The 20,994-nt window shown below is 43.5% G+C and overlaps 1 protein-coding gene across 3 annotated transcripts in view; it reads left to right on the forward strand.

Moving 5' to 3' along the window:
* LOC114030971 (zinc finger protein 665-like) overlaps positions 1-20,994 on the forward strand; it is a 154,123-nt gene that overhangs the window by 76,471 nt on the left and 56,658 nt on the right. For 2 of the 3 annotated variants that reach the window (XR_003567691.1, XR_003567690.1), the window contains exon 1: positions 17,081-17,149. Coding sequence is in view for 1 of the 3 variants with exons in the window: in XM_027845942.1 (XP_027701743.1) it covers positions 17,078-17,149 (72 nt within the window). In the remaining 2 variants the exon portion in view is untranslated. Of the gene's footprint in view, positions 1-17,077; positions 17,150-20,994 lie in introns of those variants that run through there. The other variant, XM_027845942.1, reaches the window with a different exon arrangement.

Here is a 20,994-nt window from a genome sequence, read left to right on the forward strand (position 1 = left end):
GCACTCTACCCACTACCCTCCCTGGCTGCCCCAGGCACCTGTGTTTCCAGTAAACATGTTTCTTTGAGCAGCGTGATTATCTTGCTTTTTGTTACTTAAGCTGTTTTGTAATGTTTTTACATTTAATGCTACAATGCAAACCATTCATGTTTATTAATTTAATTAATAAATTTTTATTTGGCTTCTGATATTTTCTCAATGAGCATGTTTCCTGGAGAGTTAAATCAGTGTTCATCTTCTAGGTTCATGATATCCAAAATTCCTTTATTTAATCCTAATCTTTTATCATTCCATACCCATCCATCAGTGCTTGATGACTCCAAATCCTATAGTTCATCCTCACCCTGACCTTCCTTCTCTCCAGTAATCAGTCTTTTCGTAGTCTTATCATCCTTGTACTAGCTGTGTACACTCTCTTTCCTTATTGTTCTGGAAACCGTAGTGGGAACATTCTATTCTGCACGTTCATCAGTTCTTTAATTCCTTGCCCCTTTGTCTATTGCCAATTACACTTTGCCATGTCTTGGGTTACTCCCACCATCTGTGTCCTTCACTCCTCTCACATGGTACTGATCAGAGCTGGAAGAAGTCATGGAAACCGCGCTGATGGGTCCTCTACAAATTTATGTTATCTCACACAACTGGACTGGACCTTCACTGTAGCAGCGCAATCCTTCTACTCCTCTGGGATAGGCTGGAGCTGATCCAGGCTGACTGGCACCTTGTCATCAATATTGAAATGAAATGAAACCCTCAAAGAAGATGACATTTAATAAAGGCAGATTTACTTAGCTGAAGCAGGGCAAAGATATTCCAACAAGTATGTTTAGTCATCAACACTGTGTCGGACACTTTGTTGATTCAACTGAGCACAGCTTCCCTGCCCCACTTCAGACCTCAGGAACTGGCACTCCTTAAGGTTTTGTGCATTTAGGAAGCCAAGAACAGGGCCTGAGCCTTATTCACCTGTATAGTCAAGTTAATTAAGGACAATCTTAATACTTCTAAAGGAAAAGAAGTAGCTCAGCCCACATGGCAGAGTGTAGTGTTAGAAATGTATTTCACTCACCTCAGCTCACCCCTTGGTGCCAGGGTTTTCATGGTCTTCAAGAGCAGTTTCCAGCGCTTAAGTGGCTTTAGAGTTGTAGAAAACCCTAACTCTGGGATGTGATCAGCTTCCTAGAGATAGCACAGGTAGAGGAAAACTCAAAATAAAAAAACAAAAAGGCAAAAACCACCCCCTTTCCCCCAGCAATGAATTAATATGGGTGAACAGACCAGTATCACTTAGCATAGTGCCTGGCACACAGTAAGTCCTTAATAAAGGCTCTATTTATCATCAAGTGTACAGCCTGGAGACTAGAAGAATGTTGGCACTTTGGACAGCTGCAGATTCATCATAGGATTCACAGCCCCCCAGTATACCCAGGCCCCTTCATTTCAGCCTGACCTGAGAAATCACTGAGAAGGATTGAAGGGTCGTGAGAGGTGGATCTTCATCAGTGAAACTCTTCTCCAGAAAACCATAACCTCCACCTCATATCTTGCCTTCTTAGTACCCAGCAGCAGGACATGTCTTGATGTGTGTTTTCTCAGAAGCTACTCCTTCCCACTCCGCTGCTGTACCCATACTTTCCTTGGGTAGAAATATGAGTGTTCAGGAGTTTTAACAGAAACAAGAGATTTTTACCATGCCTGTTTAGTTTTGCCATGACATCATACCATTAACCAGCATCTTTTGCTGCTGGTACAGTATGTCTCCTAAGTTAGAGTTTATTTCTTTAGAATGGGCTTTACAGAGGGAAGGGATGGGGCGAGGAGGAGAGGGGGAAAGGAAGGGGAGGAAATAAGTATTCATTAAGTGCCTCTAATGTGGCAGACAATGTGCTATGGGCTTTATCTCATTTGATCGTGGGGAGTAGGTGTTATTATTATCTCCTCATTTTACAGTTGAAGAACTGAGGCAAACAGAGGTTAAATGACTTGTCCAAGGTCACAGAGCTAGTGAGCGTCCGAGACTAGGTTTGAACAGAAGTCTTCTTGACTCTGCCCAGTGCTCTATTCCCTGTGACACCTAGCAGCTTCTGTCTTTATAGGGAAGGGAATGAGCATTTTTATAATGACTACTATGTGCCAGGCACTGTGCTAAGTGCTGTTTGCCTTATGAAAACAATCTTAACTGGCATAATAACGTGTCAAGTTTAGGAATATGAGAGAGCCAGTTTGGGTAATGGGAACTCTTTAATAAGCCAGAACTAGGCTCTGGACAAATGTTATGTCAGAGCATTGGCTGAATTGTAAAATAATTTCTATTACGAATGACATGTCCTCTGCCAGTCAGTCACTAGGTACTATTGGAAGGAATGCAACACCTATTAGAGATTGTTGAGCTTTCTCTCTGGGTGTCCCTAGTGTTTGGTACATAGTAGGAACCTTAATAGAATAGTTACCTCAGAAACAATATTTTGTTTTTATTACTGAAACTTAAATATGTAATAAGAAAAGAAAAACATATTATAAACTTAAATTTTGAAACAAATACAAAATAATAAAAAAAGCCTGACATGTGCACAGCGGAATGTAAGAGAGGGTTCAAAATATATAGCAATAAATTTCCATTTCAAGAAAGCCTGTATAATAAATACTATGCATTGTGTTGAGAGCTGTCCATCATTTCTTTGTTTCCTTGCTAGTTTTCTTTTATTCTCTGATATGCACTTTTTACTTTGTTCTTCCCCCCCCCCCATCCTTACCCTCTCCCCCAGAAGGCTGCAATTAAGTGCGGAGACACACACACACAGGTATATATTATATATATAGATACACACATGCACATACATACATAGACATATACATTCCCTAACAAATTCTACTCCTGATCTTTGTTATTATGTTTGTGTGTATCTCTTATTTCTTACCTCTCCTAACTCCTCTACTTTACTTCTACCAGTTACCTTGCCCTGCTTTTACTTAACGTACCCCCTCGTCCCTCCTCTATCTACCCATTCCCATAAATCTAAACACCCTTCTATACCTCCCTTTGACATATTCCCTCACCCTCTTCTCTAAAGATCCCTCCCTTATCTTCTCCTCCCTCCCTATCCCCTTAATGTTTTATTTATTTTTTTTAATTTAGGAGACTTTTATACATATATTGGTATTGTTCCCTCTTAAACCTATTCCTGATGAAAGTGGGTTTCCAGAGCTAACAACCCTCCTCTCCCATCTGATTCCTCTCGGTCGACTCTTCCTCTGGCACCTCATTTGTATAAAATAATTACTCTTTTTAGCTGTTCCTAGATGGTTTTACTTTTTAAAGTCATATCATAGTCAGGTCTACCCCAATCTTTCTTACAAATTACCCAGTTACTAATAACAGTCTTAGACATAAGCTTTACATTTTACATACATTAAAGGTAAACAGTCTGTCCTTATTGAGTCCCTTGTAATTAGTCTTTGATGTGCACCTTATATTTTTCCTGGCTCTTATACATCAAATCTTCTGTTAAGCTCAGGTTGGTTTTTTTTGTTTGTTTTTTTAACAAGTCTTGAAAGTCTGACAGTTCATTAAATGTCCATTTTTTTTTCCACTCAGGATTATTCTTAACTTTTCTGGGTATAACATTTTGACTGGAACCCCAGTTCTTTTGCTCTTTGATATATAGTGTTCCAAGGCCTGTGGTCTTTTAGTGTCACTGCTGCTGGGTCTTGTGTGATTCTAATTGTGGTACCACCATATTTAAATTATTTTTCTCTTGTTGCTTGTAATATTTTATCCTTGAGCTGAGGTTTTTGAAATTTGACTATAATATTCCTATGGGTTTTCCTCATAGGCTCTCTTTCAGGTGGTGATCAGTGGGTTTTTTCTGTTTCTACTTCCCCCACCCCTTGTTCTAATGCTTCAGGACAATTTTCTTTAATTATTTCTTGTATTGTATCAAGATTCTTTTTTTTTTTAAATAATTGATGTATTTATTTTTAGTTGTCGACATTCACTTCCATAAGATTTTGAGTTTTAAATTTTCTCCTCCTTCCCCCCCTCCAAGATGGTGTGCAATGTGATATAGGCTCTACTACTTATACATTCATATTAAGCATATTTTCTGATTAGTCATGATGTAAAGAACAATTAGAACTAATGGGAGGAGCCACGAGAATGAAGCAATAAAACAAAACAGCAAAGGAAAAGGAGAGCAAATAGTATGCTTCCATCTGCATTCAAACTCCACAGTTCTTGTTCTGGATGTGGATAGCATTTTCCATTGTGAGTCTTTTGGAGTTGTCTTAGATCCTTGCATTGCTGAGAAGAGCTAAGTCTATCAAAGTCAGTCATCACACAGTGTGGCCTTTACTGTGTACAACTTTCTCCTGGTTCTGCTCACTTCACTCAGCAAGATTCTTTTTTTGACCGTAGCTTTCAGGTAGTCTGATTATTCTTATGTTTTCACTTCTTAATCTGTTCTCCAGATCAGTTGTTTTTCTTATGAGATGTTTCACATTCTCTTGTATTTTTTTACACTTTATATTTTATTATTTCTTGGTTTCTTATAACTTCACTGGCTTTCCCTTGCCCAATTCTGGTTTTTAAAGAGTCATTTTCCTCTTTAAGATTCTGGATCTCCTTTTCATAATCTTCTTGTTTTTTTGGATTGTTCTTTTTATGTATTTTAAAAAGTTTTTCCTCAATCTCTCTCATTTGATTTTTGAAGTCTTTTTAAAGTTCTTTGAATTCTTTTTGAGCAGGTGACCATTTGATGTTACTCTTTAGGGTAGAAGACGGTTTCTTTGCTTCAGTATCCTATGAAGACGAACCCGGTCTTCTCAATTCTCATGATAACTGTCTGTGATTGAATTCTTAATCCTTTGCCTGTGCATTTTTTTAATTTGTGGTAGCTTAGTTTTTACAATCATCTCTCTTCCTGGGGTATAGGAGATGGTGCCTCTGGCCTCAGATCCTTCTTCAGTTCTCCCCTCTGGCCTGGAACTGAAACCAAGACCTCTAGACTTCTCTAAGTGCCCACAGCCAATGTTGTCCCTGCCTCACTGCTTCTGCCCTCAAATGAGATCCTGTTTGTAAGGCACTTAGCACAGTGCCTGGCACACAGAAAGCACTTAAGAGATGCCTATTTCCTTCCTTCTTGGGTAGGCATTCACCCTCAGCATGGGTCAGGGTCATTTATAGTAGAGTAGCTAAGAAATCTTTACTTTCCAGCATACAACTTTTCTCAGTACCAAGGTTAATATGAGAATCTCCCTGTATCATTGCCCACCCAGTGTTCCTTTTTCCACCAAACAGCCCCACTGCCTTCCTGGAAATGGGCTAGGAATAACAAATCTTTATCCTTTTAGGCATCTCTAAAGGGACTTCCCACCTTCTTCAGGGGCTAGGTAGACAATTTCTCCTTCCATCACCAGAAAGCAAGCCATCTTTTCATTTATTTTGTATGTATTTTCATTTGCTCAGTCACATATATGTGTTCCGCTCTGCAGTAGAATGTAAAATCCTTCTGTAATATTCTTGCTTTTGTTATTTATAACTGTAGAACTTAGCACAGGGTAGGCAAACAAACAGGCATTGGTGAAGTATCTCCTAAGTGCTAGGGGATTCATATACAAAAATGAGGCAAGCCTTGTACTCACAGACCTTGTGTTCTACCAGTAGTATATAATACATTCAGTATGTAACATGTTAAGTAAATGTAGGCTATATATGTTCATTTGTTGTTTGTCCTTTGTTCTGGAAGAGGATCATGACATCAGGAAGGTGATGCTGTGACTTGAAAGTGAATTGGATGTGAGGGCAGGCTGTGCAAAGTCACCCACCTCACTCTCTCCTCTGGAGCCAGCGGGGTCCACTGGCAAGATACAGATCAGCATGACTGGAGATGACCCGGGTGCAGTGGGGGAACGTGGGCTTTTTAAGCTAAGGTCTTTCCCAGGTCTCAGTTTGTTGGAGGCAACACCCATCAGGGATTAAAAATGAGGCAAGTCCTGTACTCACAGACCTTATGTTCCCCCAGTGGTATATTCATTTGGTGTATATCATGTTAAGTAAATGTTGGCTGTATGCAGAACAAAAATGATGGGGGGCAGCAGGGCACTAATAGCTGGAGGAACCAGGAAAGACCTTTTGCAGGAGGTAGCATTCCAGATGGCACTTGGAAGGTGTTAGGGTTTCCAGGAAGTGGAGAGGAAGAGATCATTCCTGGCCTGGAGACAAATTGCAAAAGCTTGGAGCTGGGAAATGGAAGATGTGAAACAGCTTGGAGGCCACTTTGGCGAATAAAGGGTCTGTTGTATGTAAGCAATGGGTTCCAGATCCATGGCAAAAGGCTTTAGATCAGGTGATTGTGTTTTATCCTGAAAACAATGGGGATGCCTTGGGGAGGGGGGAGGGGCTGATATGAAGACTTGAATTTAGTAACATGAATTTAGTAGCTGAGGAAGATTGGCTAGGACTGAGACTGGCTTCAGGGAAACCTTGGAAACCTGTTGGGAGGTATACTTATCTGAACCAGGGTAATTGGCTTGTGAATGCTTAGGAGAGGTGGTGAGGGAATAAAAATTACAAGATTTGGCAACTGATTCAGTATAGGGGGTGAGAGAAAGTGTGGAACTAGGAATGACTTGGAGTATGCAAATACAATTAACTGGAAAGATGGTGTCCTCAGCAGAAAGAGGGAAATTAGGATGAGGGAGAAAGATCATGAGCTTTTGAAGGCTATATAGGGTTTGAGATGCTTCAGATGTCTTACTGACAGCTGAGATGGGATTGGAGCTTTAGACAGATTGGGGCTGGATCTGTATATTTAAGAGTCATTTTCAGAGATGATAATTAAACCCATGGCAGCTGCTGATGTAAAAAAAAAAAAAAAAAGTTCAGTAAGAAGAGGGCCCAGAACAGAGTCTTGGGAGACGTGCATGGTTAGTGGGCAAGACATGGATGATGATCTAGTAAAGGAAGATGAGAAGAAATAGGCAAACGTGGGATTGAAGAGGTCTAGAGGTTTGGGGGTGCTTGAACAGACCCCCCTAAGATCGCGGCGCTGGGTCTGCCTGAATGAATTCAACCCAAATCTTCTTCCAGCCAGAGAAAAAGTTTATTAAAGATAAATCACATATAGGCCAGGTGACGCCCGTGAGGACGAGCGGGCACGAGAGTCTCAGCCTCTAGGTGTGAGAGGTTCTCAGCATCTGAATGGGGGCTAGAGTGGATACTCCAGGTGATGCCCGTAAGGACAAGAGCGGGCATGAGACAGTCTCAGCCTTTTGGGCATGAAAAAAGCTCAGCATCTTAATAGAGACAAGATGGACCTTATATGCAGAAAGCCTGTGGGAGGGATCTAGGAGTGGCCAAGTAGTTTGGGGTGACGGGAGGAAGGGCCTAGGGAGATCTGGATGGGAGTGGCTAGTAAGCTGGGTGAATAGAACTCCTGGGACCTGGACCTCCTGGCGCCTAGCTAGGATTAAGGGTGGGAAATGGCCGGGGGCCATAGGGAGGCAGGACAATGGAGGGGAGATTGGGTGTAGCCACAATGAAAGGCCAGTTGATGGGACTATAGAGTAACTTTGGGTGGCCAGAGGAAGGGGGGGTGGTTGAAAGTGGGTCTAGGTGAGAATTCCGTTTGGAAGGTCTGAGAGATTAAACAGACCATGGGCATAGATAATGAAGGGAACTGGAAGGTAGAAGTTTGCTTTCAAAGGGAAATAAAGGCAGTCTATAAGGACAAACCAGAGCCAGGTTCTCTTTAGGGCCAGGGAGGAAGGTGCATCTGAATCAGATCAAAAGGAGAGGCTGAAGCCTTGGCTTCTGAAACTGAATGATGAGAACCATGAAACTCCAGGTGGGAAGAGGGATGCATGGGGGTGGGGTCAGCAGTGTCTAAAGCTGTATGTGGCAGGAGGGGAACAGGGGAGACGCTTTTAGAGTTTGAAAAAAATTCTTTGGTGACCATAAAAAAGCAGTTTCAATTGAGGAGTGTGGGTGGAAGCCAGAGTAGAAAGGGTTTGGAAGTCAAAGAGAACTATACAAATGTAAGGAGGAAACAGTAGAAGTAAATATAACCATTCCTCTGGAAAATGATTCTTACAAGAATTATTTCCGTACAAGACCTTGCTTTTAAGTTTTGTGTTTCTCCTGCTCTCACTTCAGTAAGAGGGTACCCATTGGCCTGTGATAGGAGAGGCTGCATCGCTCAGACAATCCTCATTTAAACCTGAAGTAGTAGAATAGTTACCAAAATATTTTTTAAAGCAAGTCCACAGACTTTAAGTGAAGGAACCTTCGTGTATACACTTTTATTCTAACAGTTTAGCTTTGAAAGGGAGGAGATACAAGTGTACCCACAAACATTATACGTTTGTTGTTGTTTTTCAGTTGTGTCTGACTCTTTCTGCCTCATTTGGGTTATTCGTGGTAGAGGCACTCAAATGGTTGGCCATTTCCTTCTCCAGCTCATTTTACAATGAGGGTTAAGTGACTTGCACAGGGTCACACAGCTAGAGTGTGTGTGTATGTGTGTGTGTACACATGTATGTATATATGTGCATGCACACAAATGCACATATGTATGTGTGTAAAAACTCTCCTTACATCAGACATTCAGGGATCTGCTTCTTTCTGTGATTTCCCCCACCTGCCTCCCCGAAGCCACAGAGGGGTAAAGCTCTTGCTGCTGGGGGAGGGCCCCTAGAGAAGCCTTCTGAAGCCTCCACTGCCTGCCCCACTGAAACTAGGAGAAAAGGGGGGTGGCATGGGGCTAGTGCAAGAGGTCCCAGCCCCATCATCTTCCAGGACCTCCCTCAGCTTCCATATACACTCAGATATTTCCCGATGGCAGATACCCTCCTGAGCATCTGGAAGGTTTGCTGTCATTGGGAGTCAAAGGGAGATTGGTGGACCTTGGAAAAAAAAAGGAACTTAAACACTTAACCATGGGTATTTACCATGGCTCTGTCCTGGTCCCTATTCTCTCCTCCTTCTATCCTGTTTCCGTGTATTTACTTATCCATATGGAATTGCTTTTCAGATTTATTTCACCCCTAAAAGCTCTCCTGACCTCTACTTCTGCATCTTCGACTGCCCAGTGGGCAGCTCCACCTGGATGACTTTCAGAGCCTCTTGATTCATGTTCAGTGTTGGAACAAAATAAGGCACTCGGAAGGTGTTGAACCAGAGGAGTTTAACTTTGACCTGACAGCAAGGACATTTCTCTTGATACAGACTCCTTCCTGTCTGCATGGAAACATGTCTGGTCATCAGGGCAGCATACATATTAGTGACCCCAGGTCTTTAGAAATTCACTGAATCAGAGGGGCACCAGCTCTGTAGGGTGGGACATTTTATGCCATCAGGTGACCAGGAAGCAGAGTCAGGAGAGGCAGAGACCACCTAACTTCCAGGGAGAGCTTTGCCTTTTAGGAAAAGCTGTCTCAGGAGAGAAGGAAGAGGGATGGGTCTGACTCATGGTTGGGGAGTAAGGAAGTGGGGAGGAGGTAGGGGCTTACCCTTGTTACTAGGAAACACTGGCAGATGTTTGTCCTGCTACAGTATCTTAAACTCAATGTGTCCAAAAGTAAGCTCATTACCATTCCCCCCAAACTCTTGCCTCTTCCTCACTCCCCTGTTGTTATAGAGGGCCACCCAGGTTCACAATCTAAGTCTTTTTACCCCCATATACAATTATTGCCAACTTGTGTGGATTCTACCTTCCCAACATGTCTCAAACATACCCCCTTCTCTCCTCTGCTGCGGATCCTTATCATCTCATGCTGGTGGGTCTGCCAGCCTCCGGTCTTCGCACTCCAATCCATCCTCACTCAGCTATCAGTGATTTTCCTAAAGTGCAGGGATGACCATATGACCTCTCCTCCCATTCAGTAAACTCCAGTGGCTCCTTGTTACCTCTAGGACCAAATGTCAACCCTCTGGTTTGGCTTTTAAGGCCCTCTGTCACTTGGTGCCTTCCCCCCTTTCCAGTTCCTTACCCCTTACTTCCCTCCCCACACTCTACAGTCCAGTGACACTGGCTTCTTTACTGTTCTTGCACAGATCCTCCATCTCCTGACTCCATGAATTTTCATTGGAATTCCCTCCTTCCTGTCCTGTACTTCATGGCTTCCTTCAAGTCTCAACTAAAATTTCACTTTCTGCAAGAAGCTTTTCCCAATTTCCCTTAATTCTTTTGCTTTCCCTCTGCTGATTATTTCCAGTTTGTCCTGTATGTATCTTGTTTAGTTATAGTTGTTTGCATGTTGTTTCCTCACGTTAAACTGGGAGCTCCTTACAAGGCAGTTCTCTATTCCCAGTACCACGTAGTAGGTGCTTAATAAAAATTTGTTGATTTGATTTGGCCTCAGGAAGAAGACAGTCCTCAGCAATGAGGGCATCTAAGATTTTGCACCTTGTTCAGGATTCAAGTTTTTTAGGTCTCATTTCCTTAAAGAGGCGGGACAGAAATAGAGCAGAGCTTTCTTGGGCCCCTCCTGGGTACAGGTCAAGGGGGAGAGGCCATCCTTCAGCCCCTTTCCTTCCCCTCCTAGAAGAGAGGACACAACTCAGTCCCAAGGCCATTGTAGAGAGAGACCTACAGACCCACAGAATCTTAGAGCTGGAGGGGCCCTCTGAGGCTTCCAGGCCAAACAGTTTCTGCTCCAAAGTGACCCCTAGAGTGTCCCCAGCGGGTAGTCATGCAGACTTTGTTGGAAGAACTTCAGGGAGGAAGCCTTTCCCTTCTGAGGCTGACCTCTGGCACTTTGGGATGGCTCTCTTAGCTGACAGGATAGCCAATCAGCAGTCGTGTTAAGTTCTGGCTGTATGTCAAGCCCCGAGCAGTAAGGTAGGTCCCTGCCCTCCCGAGATAACACTCTGGAAGAGGAGACCTATTTAAGCAGAGTTCTTTAACTCCACCGTCACCTTCCATTTAGACAAAGATACTACAAAACTGAGGGTTTGGCCCATCTGTTCCTAGTCTCAATTCCTGAGCAGCTGTGAAATACTCTTGAGGGAAGGGAATTCACACTCTCCTTGAGAACCTGAGTGCTTGTGCTCCAAGCTTGGGCAGTGTAGAAATTCAGGAGCAGACAAAGCCCAAGACCCCAGGGTTCCCTGGGCTGGCAGGCTGCAGCCCAGGGGACGAGCCCTGAGTTTCACACCCAGGCCTAAGCTGGGAGCTCTCTGAGGAGGGGATCTTGGCGGCCCTGGGGCCCTGCAAACAGTAGGTACTTAAGCCTTGTGGAAAGGCTATCTGAAATATCACTATCTGTGATAGTGTCCAGAGCCACATTTCACATTGGAAAAACTCTGAAACTTTTCCAGGGACCCTATCTCCTGAGGTCTCCCTCCCTTGCTGGCGTTTTCCACCTCAGTAGCCTCCCACCCCCTACTAAATGAATAAGTCTTGGAACTGGCCAAAAGACCTTTTTCCTCCTGGGGAGTTTGAATATCAGCTAGTTCCCCTAGTTTCCACAGAGTCTTCCTCTACCCCAGGCCCCCACCTACCATGAATCAGTTCCAGTCTGCAGCTCTGAGCTGCTTACTAGTGATCTCTTAGTTGCCAAATCCAAAGGCCTTTTCTTAGTCTTCGTTCTCCTTGACCTCTCTGCAGCCTTTGACACTGTCCATCTTGGTTACTCGGCTACTGTCTTCTCTAGGTTTTCAAGATAGCTCCTCTCTCTTCCCCCTCCTCCCTTCCCCCCCACTTCCCCTGACCGCTCCTTTTCTTCTCCTTTGCTGGATCCTCCTCCAGCTCAAGCCCTCCGACACTAGCAGTCCCTCAGGGTTTTGTCCTTGGCCCTTTTTTTCCGAGTGTACCCTGTACCACTTCACTTGGAGATCTCATCAGCTCCCAATGATTTAAATATCTCTGTGCAGATCACATCTACCTATCCTGCTCCAACCTCCCTGCTGACATCTGGTCTTGTATCTTTAACTATGTTGCAGCTATCTTGAATTTGATCTCCAGAAGCTGTCTTAAGCTCAAAATGCCCAAAATAGATCTCATCATCTTTCCCCCAAATCCTTTCCCCTCCCACTCTCCCTGTTACTATAGAGAGCCACACCATCTTTCCAGTCCCTCACGCTGGCAGCCCAGGAGTCATCCTGGACTCCTCACTCTCTCTCTCACCCCCCCCCCCCCAATATCTAATATGGTACTAACACGAGGTCGATTTCACCTTTGTAGCATCTCTCAAGTACACTTCCTCCTCTCCTTTGACCCTGCCCTCATCACCCCACCCTTGGACTTTTGCAATAACCAGCAGGTGGGGCTGCCTGTCTCAAGTCTTTCAAAATCTAGTCCATACTCCACTCAACCACTAAAGTGATTTTCCTAAAACATAGGTTCATTTGAGTTACCCCCCTACTCAATAAACTCCAGTGGCTTTCAGGAGCAAATACAAATTGCTGTGTTTGGCATTCAGAGCCCTTCATCACCTGGCCCCCTCCTACCTTTCCTGCCTTCTAAAACCTCGCTCCCACCATGTACTCCTGGATACAGTGACTCTGGCCTCCTGGCTGCTCCACAACGCACACCCTCCATCTCTTGGCTCCAGGCCTTTATTCTCTCTGGCTGCCTCCCACACTTGGGACGCTCTCCCTGCTGTGATCCAACTGCTGACCTCTCTGGCTTCCTTTACATCCCAGCTAAAATCCTGCCCTCTGAATTCTAGTACCTTCCTTCTCTTAATTGGGTCTTATTTATCGGGCATAGAGCTTGTTTGTATTGTTTGCATGTTGTCTCACCATTAGATGGTGAACTCCTTGAGGGCAGGGACTGTCTTTGGTTTCTTTTTGTATCCCTAATGCTTAGTACACAGTAGGTGCTTAACAAATGTTTATTGATCAAATGATTGTCTTGTCCAGCTGGACCAAATTAAGGACTATATGAAAACCCACTAGACTTCACTGACTTTGGGTGCCCAGTTCTACCTTGGGCTCCAGTGAACCTGACCTGTTTGCATGCTCCCTGAGTATCTTTCTTTATTGTTAAGTATGGTCTTGTATTTTAAGTAAAGGTTGCAAATGGTGCAGTGGCCAGGGTTCTGGTGATGGAGTCAGGAAGACACAAGTTCAAATCTTGCCCAACACACTTCCTAGCTGTTATGACATTGGGCAAGTCACTTAACCTGTGTCTACCTCAGTTTCCTCATCTGTAAAATTAGGATAATAATCATACCTTCCTCCAGGGTTGTTGTGAAGATAAAATGAGATAAAATTTATAAAACACTTTACAAACCTTAAAGTGCTAGCTATTAGAAATCTGTCTCTTCAATAAATTGAGTTTGCTATACAAAGAAAGGAAGAAGAGAGGGATAAAGGAAAGAAAGAAGGAAACAGACATTTATTTAAGTGCCTTCTATATGCCAGGCACTCTGCTAAGCACTTCACAAATATTTCATTTGATCCTCACAACAATCCTGGGAGGTAGGTGCTGTTATGATGATCCCCATTTTACAGATGAGGAAACTGAGACAAATTATTATCACTAACAATCATAGTTGTTATTAATTATTCTCACCACCTTTCTCCTTTGCTCCTTCTTACTCATGTGCTGAACAGAGATGGACGAATTCATAGTACATGTTCCAAAGCTTTTTTTGTCTTTTCAGGAATTATGCCCTTCTTCCTGTCCTCACCTGTTCACCTTATATTTTATATTCGAGATGGAGACCAGTCTCAATGAACTCTCTGGCCTCTCCTCCAACTTGTCTCATGCCCCTACTCCCCTACTCCCTGCTCCTTTACTCCAGTCTCCAGTGAAGAGGTGGTCCTTCTCCTGGCCAAAGCCAATCCTGTTTCTCATTTTTCTCAGCTGCTTCAATAAAGGCAGAGATGGAACGCTGGATGAATTTGCAGGTGACCCAGTTGGGAGGGATGCCTAACACACTGGGTGACAGTCAGGATCTGAAGGGTCTTGACAGATTAAAGCATTGGGTGGAATCTAAGAAGATGGCCTTTGGGGAGGGGCTGGGAGGGGCAGTCAGTGGGAGAGACGAGGCTAGATGTCAGTGATTCTGAAATAGATGAGGTTCAGTAGAGATCAGTGAGGTGAGAATTACTTGCTCCACTGATGGTGATGTTTCCAGATTTCCCAGAAGGGGTTTGCTCCCCTGGGGGTTTGAGTGTGTCCAGAGACTCAGGCCTGGGAAATGATGGAACTGGGTTCTCATGAACTTCCATCTCTCCCACCTGTTTTCCTCCTGTCTCCACCAGAGCCTCTGTCAGGGCAGGAACTTTGTCCCTCTGTGGCTGCAGAGCTGGGTTCTGGGGGTCACGGGGAGGAGCAGATCCCTAAATCCCATTGGAGTTTTCTGAGTGCCATGTCTGAGGAGGTTAGGATGGGGTTGGATTTGGTTGCATCTAGAGCCTAGCGAAGATGTGATGTTTAGAGGTGATTTGAAAAAAATGCTTCAGAAAAGAGAAAATGAAAGAAATGTTGGGGTAGACGGAGATGTCCATGAAGTTCAGCCCAATCTCGGGATGCTTTTGTATTTCTTTTTTTTTTTTTTTTTTAAGGCAGTTGGGGTTAAGTGACTTGCCCAGGGTCACACAGCTAGTAAGTGTCAAGTATTTGGTCCGAGGCTGGATTTGAACTCAGGTCCTCCTGACTTCAGGGCCAGTGTTCTATCCACTGCGCCGCCTAGCTGCCCTTGGGATGCTTTTGTGCTGCCTAAAAACTACTTCCTTAAAACAAATTCCTCACTTGATCCCAGCAGCCCTGTCAAGTATCATCCTATACCTCCCCTCCTTTTCACTAGCTTTAAAAACCCATCATTATCCGTTATCTCCATTTTCTCACCGCCCCCTTCACTTCTCAGCCCTTTGCAATCTGCCTTCAGTGCCTATTAGTCCATTCAAGCTGCTTTACTGAAAGTCACCAGTGTTCCCACCCTTCCACCCCCACATCCAAAGCCTCCCTCCTGGCTCCATCCTCCTGGAGCCCTCTGTAGCCTTGGACACTGCTACCGTCCTTTCCTTCCGCGTCTCCCCTCCTATCTGGATTTTCACACTGCTGCCCTCTAGTGGTTCTCCTCCCTTTGTGACCATACTTTCTTTGCTTCACTTGCTTATTCCTCATCCAGGTCATGCCTACTAACTATGGGTGTACTTCAAGGCACTGTCCTCACCTCGGCTCTCTTTTTGTTGTTGTTCATCGTTTCAGTTGTATCTGACTCTCTGTGACCCCATTTGGGGTTCTCTTGGCCAAGGTACTGGAGTGGTTTGCCTTTTCCTTCTCCAACTCATTTTACAGATGAGGAAACTGAGGCACACAGGGTGAAGTGACTTGCCCAGGGTCACACAGCTAGTAAGTGTCTGAGGCCAGATTTGAACTCATTCCTGACTCCAGGTCAGGGTACTCTTATCCACTGTTTCTTAAGCAGCTCTTTTCTTTCTCTTTTTGACCTCATCAGTCCCCATAGGTTCAAAGATCATTTCCAGATCTGTAGATCCAGCCCCAGGGCAAGTCCTGTGGGCCAGTCACATGTTACCCATTTCTTAGTTATCTAGAACTAGATGGCCCGTTAGGCACCTCAAAGTCAACAGGATTGAGAAAAAGCTCTTCCTTACTAATGTTTCCCTGTTTCTGTGGAGCCCCTCCCTGAGCCGATACCCAGGATTCCAGCCCCAGATCTTCCTTGAAGCCCCACTCTCCCTCCTCCTCCAACCCGTTCCCCACCACTAGTCAATCAGCTGGCAGCTTTCAGTGCAACTCTGTGTTAAAAGCATCACCTCCCATGTATTGGATGGATAAAGTTGACAAAAATGGAAAATAACTGACCTGGGAGGGGCTTTGGTGGCCCTGTGAATTGGCACAGTCTTTCTGGATGACCAGAAGGATCTGTACCAAAATACACTGAAGTGAGCAGTAATGCAGCTAGCAAGCCTGCACCCAGCGAGATCAGAAAAAGAGGAAAAGGGCCCATATGTACAGAAGGGTTTATATAACTCTGTGTAGCAGCAACTAAGAACAGGGCTGAGATGGAGCCTGCTCATACCAATGCCAGAGGAGCCAATTGTTAAATTTTGAGTGTGAGTAGTTAGACCTCAGAAATCAGCAAAAGCTACAAATCAAGGCTTGATTTATTGCTTTGTTGATGTCTAGGATTGGAAAAAGTAATGGAGAAAATGTTAATAATGCAGTTCAAACTTTAAAAATGTTTCCTGCATATCTCTCTGTCTGTCTGTCTGTCTGTCTCTCCCTCCTCCCATAGAGTCAGTTGTTAAACATTTACCTAAACACCTAAGTCTTCTGATATGGTAGTGTGTTAACTGTTGAGGAGTGAATCCAGTCAAAGGATCAATGATTGGAGAGAAGTCCATTGAATTAGGCAGAAGATTAGACTGTACATCTTGACTGTACAATCTGTATAACCTCCCTTGAGGTTCAGCCTGGTGGTATGTGGCAATATCTTCTCCTTTCAGGCATTAGGAGGCCAGCCTCACAAGAGGAAGGAGCAGGCAGAGGCATGGGAGCCTGGTCAAGAGGCCGGGGTGCCCTACTACTTGTCTTGTAAAAAGTCCCATGGGGCCTGGACATTGAAGGGGTCTTGTCCACAGAGGACCCGAGGGTACTGGAGATGCTTCTGGGCCATGGCCCCGAGATTGGGCACAGGAAAGAAATCCAGTCGCTATTCTGGAGAAGCACCCTGTGGGAATCTACCAGCTTGAGTCCTGGTTCCAGAACGTTTCCTCTCGATCCTTGCTTGTCTTCAGATGCTTTTCCTTCCCTCCATCCTTTTCCACGAATTCATTTTGCTTGTTCTCAGGGTATGAATGCTATGCTAAATCTATTTTTCTGAACATCTCACATTTCAGTATTTTAGATGATTTCTCCTCACCCTCTGCAGAAAAAAAATACATCTTGGTCTTCCTGTTAGCTCTTTAGCTGCTGCCTTCTTGTCCCTCCTTTGCCTCTGATCACTGTGTCCCCAGAATGTCAGGACATATTTCAGTGAGCACAAAGCAGTGTGCTTCCTGACAGTGACGGCCATTCTCATTTGTATTACATCTCCTAACTTTCCTTTCTCCCAGCTCAGAGGAGAAGTTACATTCACAGTTTTTCTTACTATTTTTCAGATTTGGAACTGAGAGCTGAGAACACAGAGGAAACTGCCAGAAAGAACATTTCAGGAAAAGAATCCTCCCAAGGTATGAAAGTAGAAACTTCTTATTGTCAGTATATAATCCCAGAATTTCAGTTCTGCACCCCGCACTCCCACTGCATCTCAGTTATGACTCTTGTGTGTTGAACTTCAGAATGGCCCCTTCCTTCTGTTGTGCCCCCTGGAATGCTTGGTCCATAATGAACAAATAATCGTTTCGTGGTAAACCTCTTTCTTCGAGGCTCTTTTCTTCCTCTGGCGCTGAGATCTGCTTCAGTCTTCTTGCCTCATCCCCCTCTGCAGTGCTGCTTCCTTCTCTCTTAGCCCCCGACCCACTGATTGGGGGGGGGGGGATTCTGAATATGCTTTTCCTTTCATGGCCCTTTCCAAGCTTTTCCTTTGCCACTTGTACTAAGCACCCTCTCCTTCTCTGAGGGTGGGGACCCAATTCAGTTCCACATACCATTCCATCTCATGACTTTTCACCTTTTCACTGGCTGACCCCTGTGCCTAGAATTCTCTCCCTCCTCTTTTCCTCCTCCTTAATCTTAGTGCCTTCCTTGAGATTATCTCCAGTTTCTCCTGTAAATATCCTGCTTGTACACAGCTGTTTGCAAGCTGTCTCCCACCTTAGACTATTAATTCCTTGAGGGCAGGGGCTGTCTTTTGTCTTGCGTGGCATCCCTTTTACTTAGCACTGGAACATGGCAGACACTTAACAAATACTTGACTGACTGATGACCCTGCAATGAGATTTATCACTCAAACAGGATTCTGGCAGCTGTCATCCATCAACCTCCCAAGTCAGTCTCCTTCTTTCCTCAATGAGCTCAATACCTGGACCAGTCTCTCTCTCTGTACCAGGGGAGTTTCCATATGCATATGGATAATTCCTCACACATCCTCACTTCTCAGTTCTTCAGCCTACTCAGTTCTCTTGACTGATCTACTCTCTCACTGCACCTTAGCTATAGAGATGGTCGTATCTGTGACCTCACATCACACAGAAGTGTTCTACTTCCATGTTTATGAACTCTGGAAGTCTTTTATTTCATCATAACCTTTATCATTCCATCTTTTCCTTTGCCTTATGACTCCTACCTTTGTCCTTTGTCCTCATTATGACCTCTACACTGTCCATCCCTCAGTTATTTTCCAGGCCAGCACCTGGCACTGATCACCTTCTCCTCCCTTCCTCATCTTGACTCTTTGGTGAATCAGTTCAACTCTACATTATTGTTCTGGACTGTGTATTAGACATAATCCAGTCCTGTATCTCCAGCTGCCTTTTGGACATTTCATATTGTAGGCATTTCAATCTCAGCAGAGGAGAGAGGAGGGGAAGTGGAGGCCTGAGTATGTAGCCTGTTCAAGGAGTTTAACTGAGAAAGGCAGACAATCCTATTTCTTAGCACTGAGTGGCATAACCCTGCTCTCCTCACCTCTAACCTGGACTGTTACAATAAGTCTCCTAATTGGTTTCTCTAAAACCAGGCTCTTCCTTCTCAAATATGTCTCACATACAGATTTATACTCCTAAAGTAGTGTCACTCTTCTCAAACCTATGGGTTTCCCTATTCTCTTAAAGATAAGTTAAACAAACAAGTAAAAAACCACTCCCTGGTTTGCACATTAGTATTCATCCCCCTCTTGCTTTTAATGGTCTTTCCAGACTGAATTCAGATGACTCCCCCTCCTGTTCTCGATGTTCTATCCAAAATGGCCTCCTTGTTCTTCCTCATCCACCACATGTCATCTGTCTCCTCTCTTTGGACCTTGTACACACTGCCTGTTCTATGTGCCTAGAGTGCTGTAGGTCTAGCTCTTCAAATTCCTTTGTACTGGAGCTCACTCAGCTGGAGTCACTACCTTCAAGAGACCTTTGCTGATAAGAAGTCACTGTTTACATGAAGAATAGGATTAGGAGTCATCTAGCTTAGAGAAAAAGGAAGTGATAAAAGATTATGATCAGAAAGAGAAGCATGGAAAGTTAAGATAGATTTCACAGTCTCTAGGCAGCACTTTCAATAAGAAATTATCTGAATCCACATTGAACTTATTAATTATAACAGTGCATGTGAATGTTTTAAATTCCTTCATTAAATGAAAACACATTACAAAATGGACCAAGAAACAAAGAACTCCTCTTCCCCAGATGTTACGAGAAATATATTTAATACATATTCATATAGCTAGAACAAGTATGGCTAATTTTTCTCCCATTATGAATCCTCTCATGTTGGGTAAGGTTTGTATTGTATGAGAAGGTTTTCAGAATTTATTACATGTCTTTAAGAAACTTTTTTTTCAATTAACAAGCACTTATATTTCTCTCCCCATCTCACTCTCTCACTGGGGTTTTTAAAAAAAAAAAAGGAAAAAACTCTCGTAAGAAGTGTGCATAGTAAAGCAAAACGAATTCCCATGTTGGCCACGTAAAAATGTATATCTCATTTCGCAACTTGAGTCTGACACCTCTTTTAGAATATGGGTAACATTCTTTGTTATGGTTCTTTTGGATTTGTGATTGGTCTTTTCATTGATCAAAGTTCTTAAGTCTTTCAAAATTATTTGTATTTATAGTGTTGTTGTTATTGTATAAATTGTTTCCTGGTTCTCTTTACTTCACTATTTATCAGTTCATACAAGTCTTTCCAAGTTATCCAAAACCATCCTTTTCATCATTTTTTTGCAGGGGGGCTAGGCAATGGGGTTAAATGACTTGCCCAGGATCACACAGCTAGTAAGTGTGAAGTATCTGAGGGAAGATTTGAACTCAGGTCCTCCTGACTCAAAGACCAGTGCTCTATTCACTGTGCCACCTACTTGCCTCCCTTTCCATCATTTCTTAATGGATTAATGCATTTCCACTATTCACAACATAATTTGTTCAGTCATTCCCCAAATGATTCTCACTCCCACACCCTTTTTCCGTTCCCCCCTCCCCCACTACGAAAAGAGCTACTATAAATATTTTTGGACCAATGAATTCTTTTGTTCTTTCTTTGATCTCTTTGGGGTATAGGCCTACTAGTGGAATTTCTGTGGAAATGCACAAATTAATAACTTGGGGCATAATTCCAAATTGCTTTCCAGAATGGCTTGACAGAGGGGGGAACCTGCCACCTTGAGGCCACATGTGGCCTTCTAGATCCTTAAGTGTGGCCTTTTGACTGAATCCAAATTTTATAGAACAAATCCTTTTAATAAAATAATTTAATAATAATAAATAATTAATAATGAAAAATAATAAATAATAAAAGCTGCCAGTTCACAGCTCTACCAACAGTGAATTAATGTTCGTCAGTCCCTTCAACAGTGATAATTTTTTTTTAACTTTGCCAATCAGAGGTATAATGTGGAAGCTCAGAGTTGCTTGAATTTGCCTTTTTAATTCTGTAGTGATGGATAACATTTTTTCATAGGACTGTTTATACCTTGTATTTCTTCTGGTGAAAAGTGCCTGTTTATATCCTTTGATCATTTATATATCAATTGGAGAATTGCTCTTATATTTTTTTTCCCAATTAAGTGTTTATCTTCTAAGCTTATCTGACCTGTGCTAAAAAAGTGACCCACTATGATTTTTCAGTCTGGTGTGTTTTTAGATACTTGTGGAGCAGGTGTTCTAGAGAGCTTCCCTCTGGTACTCTGCCCTCTTGGTTGGTGTCTCCTTCCTTTACTACATCTCTGTGAATTTGCTCCAATATGGTTTCTGATTCTTCCTCCTTTCTTTATTAATAAGCAGCCCCAGATGCAGAAGGTACCTGGGATGTTTTAGTGGCTTCCCAGTTGGTCTTCCTGCATCCATCTTTCAAGTCTATCTAACATAACATGTAGAAATACACACACACACACACACACACACACACACACACACACACACACACA

The sequence above is a fragment of the Vombatus ursinus genome, unplaced genomic scaffold (assembly GCF_900497805.2).
Source record: "Vombatus ursinus unplaced genomic scaffold, bare-nosed wombat genome assembly UNPS02015030.1, whole genome shotgun sequence".
NCBI classification, from domain to species: Eukaryota; Metazoa; Chordata; class Mammalia; order Diprotodontia; family Vombatidae; genus Vombatus; species Vombatus ursinus.